Raw genomic sequence first — 16,631 nt, 5'->3', positions numbered from 1 at the left:
TAGTTCCAAAACACATGTGGAAACTTGAAAATATAAGCTGTATTTTGAAAATATAATTGGTAATTATAATTGCAGGAATTAAAATTGTGTTGCATCTTTTATTAATGTGTTAGATACATTTTTATTCTAGCAATTTGTTAATTTTTACCTCTTTTATCATTCTCTTATTTTTCCATCTCAACCTGAATCTGTTTTTAAATACAGAGTTGCTATTAAAGATATTGAAATAAAATGAAACAAAAGGATAGTTTCCAAAATATTGAGAATGAAATGTTTATTACAGGCCCTTCTTTAAAAACTCTTTGTCTATTAGCAGTTATTGAATATATGTTGGATCAAAACTGCCTTCCTAGGGAAGTAAGGTAAGAATAAATATATTGATGTCTAGATACGTGTATTTATATGATTTTATTTTATTGAGTTGGAATTTCTCAAAAATATAATTTTTACTCTTTCTCTTGCCAGTTCTACACATCCTTCTTTGTTTAATTGTACAAAAAAAAAATTTGTATCTTTTTAGAGTGACAAATATTTTAACTTGGATTCTAATGTAAGACTATAACTATAAGAGTGGTTTAATAGTGATCTGGACATTATGTATTTATTATTTTTTAAGAGGCTAATGACAGTATGGTGCAATCATTTTTGTAGGTAGGTCATGTAACTATGCTGCCATGTCTGTGCAGTAGACACCACACTCCAACACTGTCACTCTGAATATGTAACTGCACTGCATTATCAAATTTCTGCTAAAAGAGAACATGAAACCTGCTGAAATTCTCTACAGGTTATGTGCACAGCATAGTAACAAGCATGTATAATTGGTTCAGCAAATTTATAGAAAACGGTAAAATATATTACCAGTTGATCATTGACCACTTGCTTGCAGTAGTCAATGGCCAGTTTCAGCACAAAATGCTGAAACTGGCTTGAACATTTGTAGAATTTGGGAACTGAAATAATGAGAATGAAATGTTTATTACAGGCCCTTCTTTAAAAACCTTCTTCAAAAACAGTTATTGAATATATGTTGGATCAAAATTGCCTTCCTAGGGAAGTAAGGTAACAATAAATATATTGATGTCTAGATACGTGTATTTATATGATTTTATTTTATTGAGTTGGAATTAATAGCCCGGACAGAGCATGGTTTTGTTAAGGGAAAGTCTTGCCTGACCAATTTGATTGGATTCTATGATGCAGTCACAAAAGAACTGGATGCAGGGAATAACTTTGATATTATATATTTGGATCTTAGAAAAGCTTTTGATACTGTTGCACATGGAAGACTGCTGGACAAATTGGAGCAGTGTGGCATCGGAGACAAATTGCTGCTATGGATAAAGGGATGGTTGAGGGGGAGAAGACAGAGTGGTAATCAATGGACACTGCTCATTGTGGACTAATGTTATTAGTGGAGTCCCTCAGGGTTCAGTTTTGGGTCCATTATTGTTTTCTGTATTTATAAATGATATTGATGATGGTATATCAAGCTTAATGTCCAAGTTTGCAGACGATACAAAGGTTGGCAGGGTTGTTAAGGTCACTACTGATGCTATGCTGCTGCAACAGGATCTGGAAAGGTTGATCAGATGGGCTGAGAGGTGGCAAATGAAATTTAACATTGACAAATGTAAAGTACTACATATGGGAAAGAGCAACGTATCAACTCTGTGGTACTACACTGACAGTGGTAGAGAATGAAAAGGATCTGGGGGTAATTGTGCAGGCAGATATGAAGTTCTCTGAGCAGTGCAGATGGGCTGCAAGAGTAGCACATGGTGTCTTGTCAATGATATACAGGAATTTTTCTAGCAGGGATAAGGAGGTGATTATTCCCTTGTATAAGGCAATGGCAATGGTCAGGCCGCACCTTGAGTACTGTATACAGGTCTGGAGGCCTCATTTCAAGAAGGATGTAGAGCTGCTGGAACAAGCACAGAGAAGGGCAACAAGATTAGTGAATGGAACAAAGGGTTGCTCTTACGAACAAAGGCTTAAATTTTGCAAATTACAGTGTCTGGAGACTAGGCACCAGCGAGGTGATCTGATAGAGGTGTATAAAGCCTTGAATGGTTTGAGCATGCTCAATGCCGATGGGATTCTTCCTCTTGCTCAGAATAATCACATGAGAGGGCCTAAATTCAGACGTAGGATAGATGTGCGGAAATTTGGCTTTAGCCAGCGGGTAGTTGGTTGGTGGAACAGACTTCCATCCCTTGTTGTGGAAGTTGATAGCCTAAATAAATTTAAGGCTCAGCTGGACAGGTATTTTGAACGAATGGAGGGGTGAAATGGGAGTGCGTGTGTGTTTTTTTTTTTTTTTTTTTTTTGGCTGATGCTGCAAAAGCTTGCTTTCTTTCATCATATGCCTCTACTAATGCTAACTGATTTTGGAAACCAAGTGCATGATATCACATCCATATTACATAAGTGTTTTAAGTGGAAAAAGTTATTTGTGACCACTTGGTATTTAAAAAAAAAAAAAAGTTCAATATTTGTTGGTTCAAGCCAGAGCGAGATGCATCCACGCAGCAGATACCGATTTACAATGATACATGGATGCAACACTTGGCTGCACTGCAGTCCGCGCCCACTGTCGAGCAGTCTGGTATGGAGTGGTGCCACAAAGACTCTACCACTCAGATTCATAATAGGCATCAGCTGGCAAGATAATGGCTAATATCTTTTTAGATGCAGAAGGTGTAATCTATTTACTGTTATGTGGATAGACAATACCCTGTGTTATTGTAAATCCACATAACATAAAGCTTGCTACACAATGATGTGCATTGGGCATTTCATAAAAGAGTTCTGGAAAAATTGTCAAAACTGATCATTGCCTGATGGCATGCAGTAAAAACCTGCAGCACCTTGGGACCTGATCCCTGCAAAATCCTGGAATTTTTCAGATTTTGGTCAGTGTAGTCATAAAGGGGAAAAAAAAACAAAAAAAACATGAATTTATATGTACAATACTATATTAGTATTTTTATTTTTTCCCCCCATTCATTCAAAGGAAAGGTAATATATAGCATATATGAAAAAGTATAGTACATATTGTACAACATGGTAAAAATAAAATTAATTTTGGAGAAGAATAAATCAAAGTTTCATACAGTTGCTTCACTAAGGTCCCAGTGTTGAGCATTTTTGACAGAATAACCTTTTTATACTGTGTATATTTTGGGAGACCAGAGCTCTCTGAGCTACCTTAATTTTCTTTCAGGTGGCATATGAGCAAATATAAATGAATGAAAGTTGCTATGTAGATGTTTACAAATTGGCAATCTAAAAGTTTTAAAAACATTTACTAAACATGTTTACTTAGTGAATCCTAAACTCACTCTAATGGTTTATGTACAAATTGTGATACTCAGTCATCAGTAATCCATTGCTCATCAAAAAGCTGCTAATCTTGTTCACAAGGAGAGATTTGACAATGTTATTACCTAAAAGATTTCTTGATGTTAGAGTACAATAAAAGCTTAATTCCGAGTGTCTTATGGCTCTGGGGTGAAACCTCCATCCTGCACAGTCAGTTCTAATGAGTTTCTGTGTTACATGATCAATCAGAGAACTCTGCCAATTCTTAGATGGTTTAAATATACCGCAACTTTAAAAGCACAGCACTGGTAATCTTGGGCTGGAAAATCATGAGTGTCCTCTGTGCTGTTTAAACTTGGATGCCAGCATTTTCATTTGTTTAGGTTCATTCCATTGAAAATGCACGTGAAAGAATATAATTCAGATATATTTTGATTTTAGATAAAATTAAAGTATCAAGGATGACTCTCACAGCATATGACTAATCAGAAATGCAGTAGATGCAAGACTTCCTCAAACTCTTTTTTATCTACTCCATAACACACCAACAATTCCACAGAATTGTTGGTGTGTTATGAAGTAGACAGAAAAATTTTCTGGTAAGATTTGTAACAGTGGACAAGACGTGGATCTATTGGTATCAACCTAAGTCAAAGCAGCAATCCAAACAGTGGGAACGTTCCAGTTCAGTGCTTCCAAAAAAAGACAAAACAGTTCCATCAGCTGGAAAGGTGATAACAGTGGTCTTTTGGGATTCTAAAGAAAGATTAATGGTGTACTATGTCCTGTAAGGCCTAACTAATATTGATTATACTATGCTAACCTATTATGTCAAGTATGAGATGCTGTCAAGTCAAAAAGAAAAGAAATTCCGACAAAAGGGTCTTGTTTCACCATGACATTTACTCCTCACATCAATTGCAATGAATGAAATTTTTTTTTTTTTTTTTTTATGAGAACCCCAAACACGAGAGGTATTATAACCTATAGTACTTAGTACCGTGCTTGGGTTGGAGGTTGAGAACACGAAAGAAGATATTTGTTGATATTGGACTTGAACTTCTGTAGATTGTAATTTTCAGGAAATACGTATGAAGGAAGGTTGTTCCAGAAAACGGCAGTTGAATGAATAAATGAGGAAGATGAAAAGTTGGTTCTGTGGGTTTGAAGTTGGACAGTAAATGGATGTTGGCTGGTGGCGGCACGTGTTCGGACTGTTTTGAAAGAGAGAGAGGGAATTATAGAAGCCAATTCAGAAGAACAGTGCCCATGGAAGTATCTGTAGAAGAGGCATGCAGCAGAAACAGTGCGTCTATGAGAAAGCGAGTGGAGAGACTCTGTTAGAGATGAATCATTAATTAACCTAACTGCCCTCTTCTGAATGGAATCAAGAAGCCTGAGAGAGGTTTTGGGGGCACCACCCCAGATGTGGGAACAATATTCCATGGCAGGGCGGATTTGCGATTTATACAGAGTGAGCAGCTGTTTGGGAGAAAAGTAACGCCGAGAGCGAAAGAGAAAACCAAGTTTTTTAGATGCAGAGGAAGCAATATTTGTAATGTGCTTGTGCCAAGAGAGATTAGAAGTCAGGGTAATCCCCAAAAGAGATATATCATTTTGCCTAGAAATCGGAGTGTCACTAAAGATAAGCATAGGAGCAGAAGAATCCTTTTTGTGAGATATAAGACAAGATTGAGTTTTAGAAGGGTTGAAATCAACTAAGTTGTCTTTGCCCCACTGGAGAATTACCTGAAGATCGGCATTTAAGGAATTGGCAGCAGATTTTCGAGAACTTGAAGCTGATTGAGCTGGACAAGGTTTCTCAAAATGGAAAGTTGAATGCAATGTGCTATCATCGGCAAAACTATGGATAGGATTTCCAGTCAATGGAAGAAGGTCATTGATATACAAGAGGAAAAGAGTGGGGGAAAGAACTGAACCTTGGGGGACACCGGCATTAGTGGAGAAGTTAGAAGACAGAGAGCCATCTACCATCACCCTCAGTGAGCGATCAGAGAGAAAACTGGATAACCAATTACTAAAAACAGTTGGCAAACCATAAGATGGAAGCTTGTTTAGAAGACCTTTATGCCAAACACGATCAAAAGCCTTTGAGATGTCAAGAGCAACTACTTGTGTTTCACCGAACCTTTCCATTGAATTAGTCCATAAATGGGTAACATAAGCCAGAGTATCACCAGTGGATCGACACTGACGGAATCCATACTGGCGATCATTGATCAGACGGAAGGTTTCTAAGTAGTTTAAGAGTTGGCGGTTAATTGATTTCTCCATTACTTTAGAAAGAGTAGAAGTAATTGCAATGGGACGATAATTGGATGGGAGGGATTTGTCACCCTTTTTAGGAACTGGCTGGATATGAGCAAATTTCCAAGCAGAAGGAAAAACACCTTTGGAATAAGAAAGTGAAAAAAGGCGGCAAAGAATAGGAGTAAGTTCAGTAGCACAGGTTTTGAGAACAAGTGAAATGCATTAGTGTGGGTATGAATTGTTGCTGCACTCGTCATATTTACCAAACGTAGCGGCGTCTCTGTAGCCAGGTGGGCAGGAGCAGCAGTGTGTAGCACACTTCTTGATTAGACCAGGGTTCGGGCCCATGACCACCAAATACGGAGGATGCGGAAAGGTCAGGGAATGACCACTGCATATCCCTGGAGCAATATGGCCTTAGTTGCTAATGCTCCTAAAAAAACAAATAACAACAGCCACCAAACGTAGCCTTGTCCTAAACTTGAGTTTCATGCTGGACCAAAGCTCAAAACAATATCAGCAATGAAAACATTTCTTTCTTTCCAGGCTATGACAAAACATTTTACAAGAGTGGAATAACTGCATTGTGGCATTGCTAGAAAACATGTGTGGCTCTGAGGAGATTATATTGAAAAATGACTTGTGCATACTGGTGCCAGTCCACTTGCTTCATAAGTGAAGCTGTAAACTTTTCAGTTTTGTTTCTAAAATTTTTTTTGTTTTGTTTCTATAATGTAGATGGTTTAACGTTATTCATTTCTTATAAACATTGTGAGAATAGTCTTCATTCTTCTAATCATCATCAGCCATTTTCAATCCACTGCAGGATGAAGGCCTCTCCAGCAACTTTCCAGTTCCTTCTGTTTTGTGCAATGGCCATCCATTTACTACCCACAAATTCATGAATTTCACATATCCATCTCCACCGTTGTCTTCTAGCTCCTCTTGGGTACCATTCTGTTAATTTCTTAGTCCATCTGTCATCATGACTTCGAGCTATGTGTCCTGCCCAAGACCATTTTAGTTCTTTAGTTTTGATAAGAATGTCCTTTACTTGGATTTGCTGCCTAATCCATGTTTCTCTTCTTATCTAACAGTCTGATTCCCAATATAATTTGTTCCATTCTTCGCTGTGTAGTTCTCAGCTTCTCTTCCATTCTTTTGGTTAGACCGGGGTTCAAGTCCGTCACCACCAAATACGGAGGATGTGGAAAGGTCAGGGAATGACCACCGCATATCCCGGAGCAATATGGCCTTAGTTGGTAATGCTCCTAAAAACCAAATAACAAATAACAAACAATCCATTCTTTTGGTGAGTGCATTCACCAAATACATGTATTTCAGACAAACTGGGATATTGCTCCTCAGTCATCATAATCATCAGCCATTTTCAATCCACTGCAGGATGAAGGCCTCTCCAGCAACTTTCCAGTTCCTTCTGTTTTGAGCACTGGCCATCCATTTACTACTCAAAGACTCATGAATTTCATCTATCCATCTCCGCCTTTGTCTTCCAGGTTTTCTTCTAGCTCCTCTTGGGTACCATTCTGTTATTTTCTTAGTCCATCTGTCATCATGTCTTCGAGCTGTGTGTCCTGCCCAAGACCATTTTAGTTCTTTAGTTTTGATAAGAATGTCCTTTACTTGAGTTTGCCGCCTAATCAATGTGTTTCTCTTCTTATCTAACAGTCTTATTCCCAATATAATTCGTTCCATTCTTCGCTGTGTAGTTCTTAGCTTCTCTTCCATTCTTTTGGTGAGTGCCCAAGTTTCACTTCCATAAGTCATGGTGGGGAGTATACATTGGTTCATTATTTTACGTTTCAGACAAACTGGGATATTGCTCTTCAGTATGTGACTATATTTCCTGAATGCTATCCATCCAAAATTTATTCTTCTCTTGACTTCCAGCCATTTATCATTATTACAGCTAATAACTTGTCCCAGATAAGTATATGACTCCACCTTTTCAATTACTGCTCCTTCAATCATTATTTCCCTTTCCGTGGCATACTTGTTCATCATTACTTTTGTTTTAGCCATATTCATCTTTAGTCCAAAATCCTTACTAACTGTGCATAACTGATTAAGATTTTCCTCTAATTCTTTGGGATCGTGGCTTATGACCACAATGTCATCTGCAAATCGTAAATGGTTTAGGTACTCTCCGTTCACATTGACTCCTTTCTGCGACCAGTCTAATCTTCTGAAAGCTTCCTCAAGGGCAGCAGTAAACAGCTTCGGAGATATTGTGTCTCCTTGTCGAACTCCTTTCTCGATTTTAAATTTGCTACTGTCTTTGTCTAGTCTAATAAAGGATGTAGCACTCTCATATATTTTCTTCAAAATCATAATATATGGAGTATCTATGCCTTGTCTTTCCAGTGCCTGAAACATTGCCTTATGCTGTTTGCTTTCTCCATTAGCTGTGATATGACGTGAAGGTGATCCATAGTTGAGAATCCTGTCCTAAAGCCAGCTTGCTCTTTCGGTTGATTCTCATCAAGTATTCTTTCTAATCTGTTAGTAATGACCCTTGTGAACAACTTGTAGATATGGGATAACAAGCTAATTGGTCTATAATTTCCAATTTCTGATTTATCTCCTTTCTTATGCAGCAAAACTATGATTGCATTATTCCACTGCTTAGGCATCACACCTTTTCTAATGCACTTTGTGAAGAGCCTTGCCAGTTTTTGTGTTATGTCTCTTCCTCCCAATTTTAACAACTCTACAGTAACTTCATCTTCCCCCGGGGCTTTCTGATTCTTCATTTTCTTCAATGCATGTTCTACCTCATCAGGAAGAATATCGGGTATGTTGTATGTGTTGCTACTTTGCAATCCATGTTCCCCACTGCTGGTATCATTCTCTCGCTCCTTGTATAATTCTCTATAGTAGTCTTCTGCTATTTGAATTATGCCTTCTCTGCTGTTTATAAGTACACCATCGCTATTCTTCAGTTTCAGTATCATTTGTCTTTCTGTATTACTGCTCATGGCTGCTGATTTAAATCCTTTGTTTTCCCTTAATGCTTGTTCTACTTTTCTTGTGTTAAATCTTCTTATGTCCTCTCCGAGTCTCTTTCTAATGGCTTTGCATAACTCAGTATACTCAATTTTCTCCCTGTCAGTGCTTTTCTTGCTCTTCATTTGTCGTCTTTGGTTCATCATGACAAGTGTTTCTTGACTAATTTTTTTCTTCTTTGGATTTCTGTTTCCCTATAGGTTTCTTGGGCTTTATCACTTGCAGAAAGTTGTAATATTCCTCGTCGATATCTTGATCCTGAGCAGTCTGCAGAAGCTCAAACTTGTTCTTAAGTTCCAGTACATACTGCTTTTTCTCCTCCTCTGTTATTTCAAAGACCTTTGTATTATTTACTCGAGTCAGTTTTTTCCTTTCCTTTCCTACATCTATATCAAGTGTACATCTTACCATTCTGTGATCACTTCCAACATTTACCTTATTCAGGACGGTAACATCATTCACAATATATCTTCTGTTAGTGAGGATGAAGTCGATTTCATTAGTTGTTAATCCATTTGGACTCTTCCATGTCCACTTTCTGTTCACCCTTTTCTTGAAAAAAGTGTTCATTACTGACAGTCCTTGAGATTCTGCAAATTCCACAAGTCTTTCACCTCTTTTATTTCTTTCACCAATTCCAAAATTTCCTATAGTTCCTCTTTCTGCGCTGCTTTGCCTTTTTCCAACCTTAGCATTGAAGTCCCCCATAATAATAGTGTAGTGGGTTTTCTGCTCATCTAGAAGACTCTCAATTTCAGTGTACATTTCTTCAACCTCTTCATCATCATGGCTCGATGTTGGTGCATAAATCATTATAATCTTTAGCTTGTACCTCTTAGAAATCTTGAATATTAGTCTTGACACCCTTGGTGATGTACTTTTGAATTCCAAAATGTTGTTTTTAAAATCTTTATGGACCAGAAACCCAACTCCACCTTCACTCCTTTCACTGTTTCCATTGGTGTACAGCAGATTTCCACTTGATAAACTTTAAGTGATTCATTTCTTCTTCTTGTTTCAGCCAAACCGATGATATTCCAATTCACATTTTCTAATTCCTTTTCCAGCTCTAATATCCTGTCTTCACCGATGAGTGATCGTACATTATAACAGGCCAAGTTCAATTTCCGTGCATGGCAGCCTGGTTGTACCCAGAGATTCTTAGCACCCTCTGCTTCCACTCTGATCCTCTCGCTGCCGTAAGAGGGAGAGTGAAAGCTGCTGGGGACTGAGGGCCATTTGTATTGTTGTGCTCTCATTGCTGGAGGGTTTGGTCTTTTCCTCTTCATGCTGACCAGGCGTCTTGAAGAGAACCACTCTACACGTTCGTTGCCACCTAAGTGACGTAACAGGGCTTACCATCGAGAAGGTGTGCATGAGTGGATTTTAGGGAGGCAGGCCAACCGGACTTCTCCTAAATCTTCTGTAATAGAGAGATATTGGATCCATCAGTGTTTTAGGCTGAGTGTCTGATAACACACAGGATACCTGTTCCCCTCTAAGCCCCTTCCAAAATCCATCCAAAATTTATTCTTCTCTTGACTTCAGCTATTTATCTTTATTATAGCTAATAACTTGTCCCAGATATGACTCCACCTTTTCAATTACTGCTCCTTCAATCATTATGTCCCTTTCTGTGGCATACTTGTTCATCATTACTTTTGTTTTAGCCATATTCATCTTTAGTCCAAAATCCTTACTAACTGTGCATAACTGATTAAGATTTTCCTCTAATTCTTTTGGATTGTGGCTTATGACCACAATGTCATCTGCAAATCATAAATGGTTTAGTTACTCTCCATTCATATTGACTCCTTTCTGCAACCAGTCTAACCTTCTGAAAGCTTCCTCAAGGGCAGCAGTAAACAACTTCGGAGATATTGTGTCTCCTTGTTGAACTCCTTTCTCGATTTTAAATTTGCTGCTGTCTTTGTCTAGTCTAATGAAGGAGGTAGCATTCTCATATTTTCTTTAAAATCATAATATATGGGGTATCTATGCCTTGTCTTTCCAGTGCCTAAAACATTGCCTTATGCTGTATGGAGTCAAATGCCTTTTCATAATCCACAAATGCCAGGCATAGTGGTGTTTTATATTCATTTGCTTTTTCCATTAGCTGTGATATTACGTGAAGGTGATCCCTAGTTGAGAATCCTGTCCTGCTTGCTCTTTCGGTTGATTCTCATCAAGTATTCTTTCTAATCTGTTAGTAATCACCCTTGTAAACAACTTGTAGATGTGGGATAACAAGCTGATTGGTCTATAATTTCCAAGTTCTGATTTATCTCCTTTCTTATGCAGCAAAACTATGATTGCATTATTCCACTCCTTAGGCGTCACACCTTTTCTAATGCATTTTGTGAAGAGTCTTGTCATTTTTATGTCATGTCTCTTCCTCCCAATTTTAACAACTCTACAGTAACTTCATCTTCCCCTGGGGCTTTCTGATTCTTAATTTTCTTCAACGCATGTTCTACCTCATCAGGAAGAATATCGGGTATGTCGTATGTGTTACTAATTTGCAATTCATCTTCCCCACTGCTGGCATCATTCCCTTGCTCCTTGTATAATTCTCTGTAGTAGTTTTCTGCTATTTGAATTATGCCTTCTCTGCTATTTATAAGTAGACCATTGCTATTTTTCAGTATCATTTGTCTTTCTGTATTACTGCTCATGGCTGCTGATTTAAGTCCTTTGTTTTCCCTTAATGCTTGTTCTACTTTTCTTGTGTTAAACCTTATGTCCTCTCTGAGTCTCTTTCTAATGGCTTTGTATAACTCAGTATACTCAGTTTTCTCCTTGTCAGTGTTTATCTTGCTCTTCATTTGTCGCCTTCGGTTCATCATGACAAGTGTTTCTTGACTAATTTTTTTTCTTCTTTGGATTTGGTTTCTTGGACTTTATCACTTTCATAAAGTTGTAATATTCATCGTCAATATCTTGGTCCCTGAGCAGTCTGCAGAGAAGCTCAAACTTGTTCTTAAGTTCCCGCTACATACTACTTTTTCTCATCTTCTGTTATCTCAAAGACCTTTGTATTATTTACTAGGTTTTTTTTTTTTTTTTTTCCCCCTTTCTTCTCTTACATCTATATCAAGTGTTCATCTTACCATTCTGTGATCACTTCCAACATTTACCTTATTCAGGATGGTAACATCATTCACAATATATCTTCTGTTAGTGAGGATGAAGTCTATTTCATTAGTTGTTGATTCATTTGGACTCTTCCATGTTCACTTCTGTTCACACTTTTTCTTGAAAAAAGTGTTCATTACTGACAATCCTCGAGATTCTGCAAATTGCACAAGGCTTTTTACCTCTTTCATTTCTTTCACCAATTCCAAAATATCCTATAGTTCCCCTTTCTGCTCTGTTTTTGTCTTTTTCCAACCTTAGTATTGAAGTCCCCCATAATGATAGTGTAGTGGGCTTTCTGCTCATCCTAAAGACTCAGTTTCGGCGTACATTTCTTCAACCTGTTCATCATCATCATGGCTCGATGTTGGTGCTTAAGTCATTATAACCTCAGGTTCTTCTAATATTTCTAATATTAGAATTCTTCTAATAGTCTATTTAAATTTCACATTGGCAAACTTAATTTGCAAAGTTTCAGGTGCTACAAGGCTGACAGTATGCATTATGAAGTGGTTTTTTTTTATTATTATTATTATCATCCTGTTAATGAGATTTAATCATGTTAATGCTATGCTTTATCTAGCTGTTGGACTTGATAGGGTTTCCTTATGGTGTCTATCTGCCTGATGTTATTTGTGCATTTGTTTTATGTGAAGTGTTTTAAAATGTGTGCATTTTATATCTTTATCTTAATTGAGAATGCTCTATGGCATAACCGATAAAGACATTATGCTGGTGTTGATTCATTTGCATAACTATGCTATTGATGCAGTATAATTTTTCCCCTCTGTATTGCTGTTTGTTCTGTATTATACATTTCTTTCAGCTTCTATGGATATTATGATTCAATCTGATGTTTCGTAGTTGTCTTGCTGACCAACATACTTTTCTTTCCCTTTGAACATGATATAGGATTTAAAGGGCAATCTTCCACATGCAGGTAACATAGTGTAGCAGTATGAAAGAAATTATGCTACTTGCCATGAATTTGAAGCAAAATTTATTTGAACAGCAGTTGCTGTTCTTTAAAGTACAGACCAAATACAGTAATAGCATAAAACTCTATATGCAAAACTAGATAACTAAACTGAAATAAAGTAAACAATAAAGAGAAATTGGGGTGGTGCAGGAGATTATTATGTTGTGATCTTCAAACAGGTTCAAATTCATGCACAGTAGTATTCTTTCTTTCATACCTTTCATTTCCCTTCCTAAATGAACTTGTTTATCCATAGAACATCATTATTCAAATCATATAATCAGAATATGGCAGGAAAAAATTTAACTAACTATAGTATCTGCTCTAGAAAAAAATACTTATTTCAGCAAGTTTTATAGTAAAACTAATGGTTAAAAACATACGTTGAAACCTCTACTAATTCAGATTTTATATATAATTATTCTATAATTATATATAAATATCCAGGTCATAATTCATAAAAGAACAAGCCAGATTTATTTCCAATCTGGCAACATACATTAACTGGGATAGTAATTAGAACACAGATACGATGAAAAGAAAAAATGTCATGAAAAAGTTTACATTCAAAACAAAATTGAATATAAAGAATTCAAATCAAATAGAACAATAGGTAATATTTTTCTTTAAACATTATCTGTGTTTAACTGTGTTTTATTTTTGTTAAGCAAAAATACTTAACAAAAATAAAATTGTATTGTAAAAAATATTACCTCCCTATATTTCCTCCTCCCTAAGATCCCGAAGATTACCTCCCTATATTTCCATTGAAGTTTGTGGATCCAGTCCAATATCCCCCCCCACCTCCCCACAATTTCCACAAACTCCCTATTATTTTTGTTATGTATGATTGAATGAATGCTAGGGCGTTTTTTGTGTTGGCCCTATGGTTTTCTTAAATTGAGTAGTGGGCCACTTTGCTTATGCACAGATGCCCTGTCTTATGGCACATGAGTACTCATATCTCCTGGATTAGTTTTTTTTAGGAGCTTGTAGGTCTATTTGTCATTCAGAATGGCTTGAATATTTTGGGTGTAGGTTGAGTGATTATGGAGGGTCATCCTCTAACCCTTGGAAAAGTTGTTCTTGGGGAATCAGAAGTGGGATTTTTTTAACTTCCTGGTTGAGTAAGTGTACCAGGACAAGGTAAGTTTAATTGATACAGACTAGTCCAGCTAAATTCAGATCCCTAACAGTTAAAATTTAAAAGCCATTTAACTGAGTATTATAATTTGAACCATAACTGTAGTGGAAGTATACTTTACTTAGCAGATTTTTAATTTATTTTCTTTCAAATTTTGTTTCTTGTGTCATTATGCTGCAACATATTCCATGATTTCACTTCTTTTTTTTTTCCCTTCTAGGTGGGAAATTACTTCTATGACTTTAAACAATACTATTACTAGGCCGCATCCCAGTAATGGATAATGTGCTGCCATGTTGACTTTGTATTTTTAGGAAATGCCCAAATTGCTGCCTTATTCCAGTTGAATAATGATCTGGGCAAGAAATATGGAGAGTAGCTCAAGTGTTGCGTTGTACATAACAATCCACTATGTATTCTTTATATTTGTGTTGGTGTTTATATTATTTTACGTGTATAGAAAACATCTCTGTGGACACTTTTTTAAGGTTGTATCAATTCCCATGACATAGTGAGTGACTTTTAAGGAGTTGACGTTTTATGAAAAAAAAGTTAGCAAAACATGTTAGATGCTGTCAGCAGTTACAATGGATACAGACCCTGTAACAGGATCCCGGTGACATTTGGATTGTTCCATTTTTATTTTATTGTCAGTTCCTTAATTAACATCACCTGTTTAATGGTTGATCACAAATTTACCCATTAAAAAAGATGTGTTGGCTGGGTAATGTGCTGCAGCCTGTTGGCCTTTTCAATAAAAGGTGTAGTCAAATCTTAAACTGTAATAAACATATATTTTTGAAGAATTCTGTCATGATTTTTGCTTTTGCAAATCGACTCATTTGCATGAAATATAATATTACCAAGGGAATGCGACTGGGATAAAGAACAGAGAACAATTAAGTTAACATGCATACAATCAAGAAAATGCTGCCTTGAAAAACTGGTAAACAAGATTTTATTAACATTTTTCACTAGTTAAAGGAAACATAAACGGAAACTAACTTTTAAAATTAATTCCAATTCTGGACACATTTTATAGCACAGAAGTTTTTTTTTTTAAAAAAAAAAAACTGAATTTCATAATATTACAAGATAAGCATCAATTGTTAAATTGTGGGTGAAACAGGGGAATAGAGAGGCTGACTCATAATGAGTCATTTGTTATGACAATTCCAAGATAAGCAATAAACAATATTACAAGATAAGCATCAATTGCTAAATTGTGGGTGAAACGGGGGAATAGAGAGGCTGACTCATGAGTCATTTGTTATGACAAAACTTCATGCATATTAGTTGTCATCTGTGAGCATTTGAGGCCAAGTTGTGTGCTTGATGTAGCAGAGTGGTCAGGAGTGAGACTGCAGTAGCACATGCTCTGAGTGAACCAGGGTTTAAGCCTGTGACTGCTAAATACGATTAATGTTTGTATTGTTAATTTATTGTAACCTCCATTGCCTTGACCTAGGTGTCATGTCTTGAGTATAAACAATTTTTTTTTTGTATAAAATGGTTGTCCAACGGTGGCAGTATGGAAAAATGATATCCAATGGCTGTGTGAATTCACCAGACAATTTTTGCTGTGTGTGACAAGTCTACACAAAAATAAACAGCGTAAAACAAAAACATGCTTATTAACCCTGTATTAGTAACAGAGGATTGATTGAATGCTAACAGTAATTCTGCAATTTGTTTTACCTACTCCACCCAGCTGAAGCTCCTAATACCCATTGTTGAAAATGGTGGTTTATTTGAACTATTTGCAGAAATTCTAGAAATGTCTGTTAATTATTGCACAATTAAGAAAAATTCACGATTAAGTTAAACCTAATTATACCATTAGTTATTGATAGCATTTGTGACATTGCATCATCTGGAATCAAACTGTTTATGCATGTTTCATGCAGTGAGTGCTGTTACTGACACTCCTTGAATCAAAACATAGGATGAAGGGTACGGTTTTTAAATTTGCATTTGTTGCTGACAGGTCTAAAGGAATTTTCAAAAATTAAAAATATTTTTAATATAGAACATGGAATATAGTTGGTATAAAAAAATTGACAATTTTATATTATTTTTTTGCTGAGTTTTCAGATTTTCACGCACACATAGGAATTTCAAATTTTCCAGCGACTACTGATAGGTTAAGTAGTAGTAGTGGCATGTTGATGCAAGAAAGCAAGTGTATGAGCTTATGCAGCATCAGCCAAAAAAAAAAAAAAAAAAACACACCATTCCCTCCAAATGCCTGTCCAGTTCCTCCTTAAATTTATTCAATCTATCAACTTCCACAACAACAGATGGAAGTTTGTTCCAGCAATTAACCACCCTCTGGCTAAAGGCAAATTTCCGCACATCTATTCTACGTCTGTCCTTTCTTAATTTGAATTTATGCCCCCTTAGGTTTGTAATATGAACAAGTGGAAGGATCCCATCAGAATTCAGCATGCTCAACCCATTCAAGGCCTTATACACCTCAATCAGATCACCACGCAGGTGCCTATTCTCCAGCCACTGCAATTTGCAGAACTTAAGCCTCTCTTGATAAGATGATCCCTTCATTCCCCTCACCAATCTTGTTGCCCTTCTCTGTACATGCTCAAGTAAATCTACATCCTTCCTAAAATGAAGCCTCCAGACCTGTATGCAGTACTCAAGGCGTGGCCTGACCATTGCCTAATACAGAGGGACAATCACCTCCTTTTCCCTGCTAGCAAAATTCCTATATATCATTGACAAAACCCCATG

General features: G+C 36.7%; 1 protein-coding gene across 1 annotated transcript in view; it reads left to right on the top strand.

Moving 5' to 3' along the window:
* The window catches only part of LOC150077019 (kelch domain-containing protein 3), a 139,253-nt gene extending 124,651 nt beyond the window's left edge, over positions 1–14,602 (top strand). Inside the window, exons 9-10 of the mRNA XM_090386810.1 lie at positions 284–362; positions 14,104–14,602. Of these exons, the coding sequence (XP_090242936.1) occupies positions 284–362; positions 14,104–14,167 (143 nt within the window). The 3' untranslated portion in view covers positions 14,168–14,602. The remainder of the gene's footprint in view (positions 1–283; positions 363–14,103) is intronic.
* The last annotated feature ends 2,029 nt before the right edge of the window (positions 14,603–16,631 follow it).

Source organism: Mastigoproctus giganteus, chromosome 12 (assembly GCF_048544385.1).
Source record: "Mastigoproctus giganteus isolate SK-2022 chromosome 12, ASM4854438v1, whole genome shotgun sequence".
Lineage (NCBI taxonomy): Eukaryota > Metazoa > Arthropoda > Arachnida > Uropygi > Thelyphonidae > Mastigoproctus > Mastigoproctus giganteus.
Note: the sequence above shows the minus strand (reverse complement) of the source record. Positions and strands in the feature narration are given on the sequence as shown.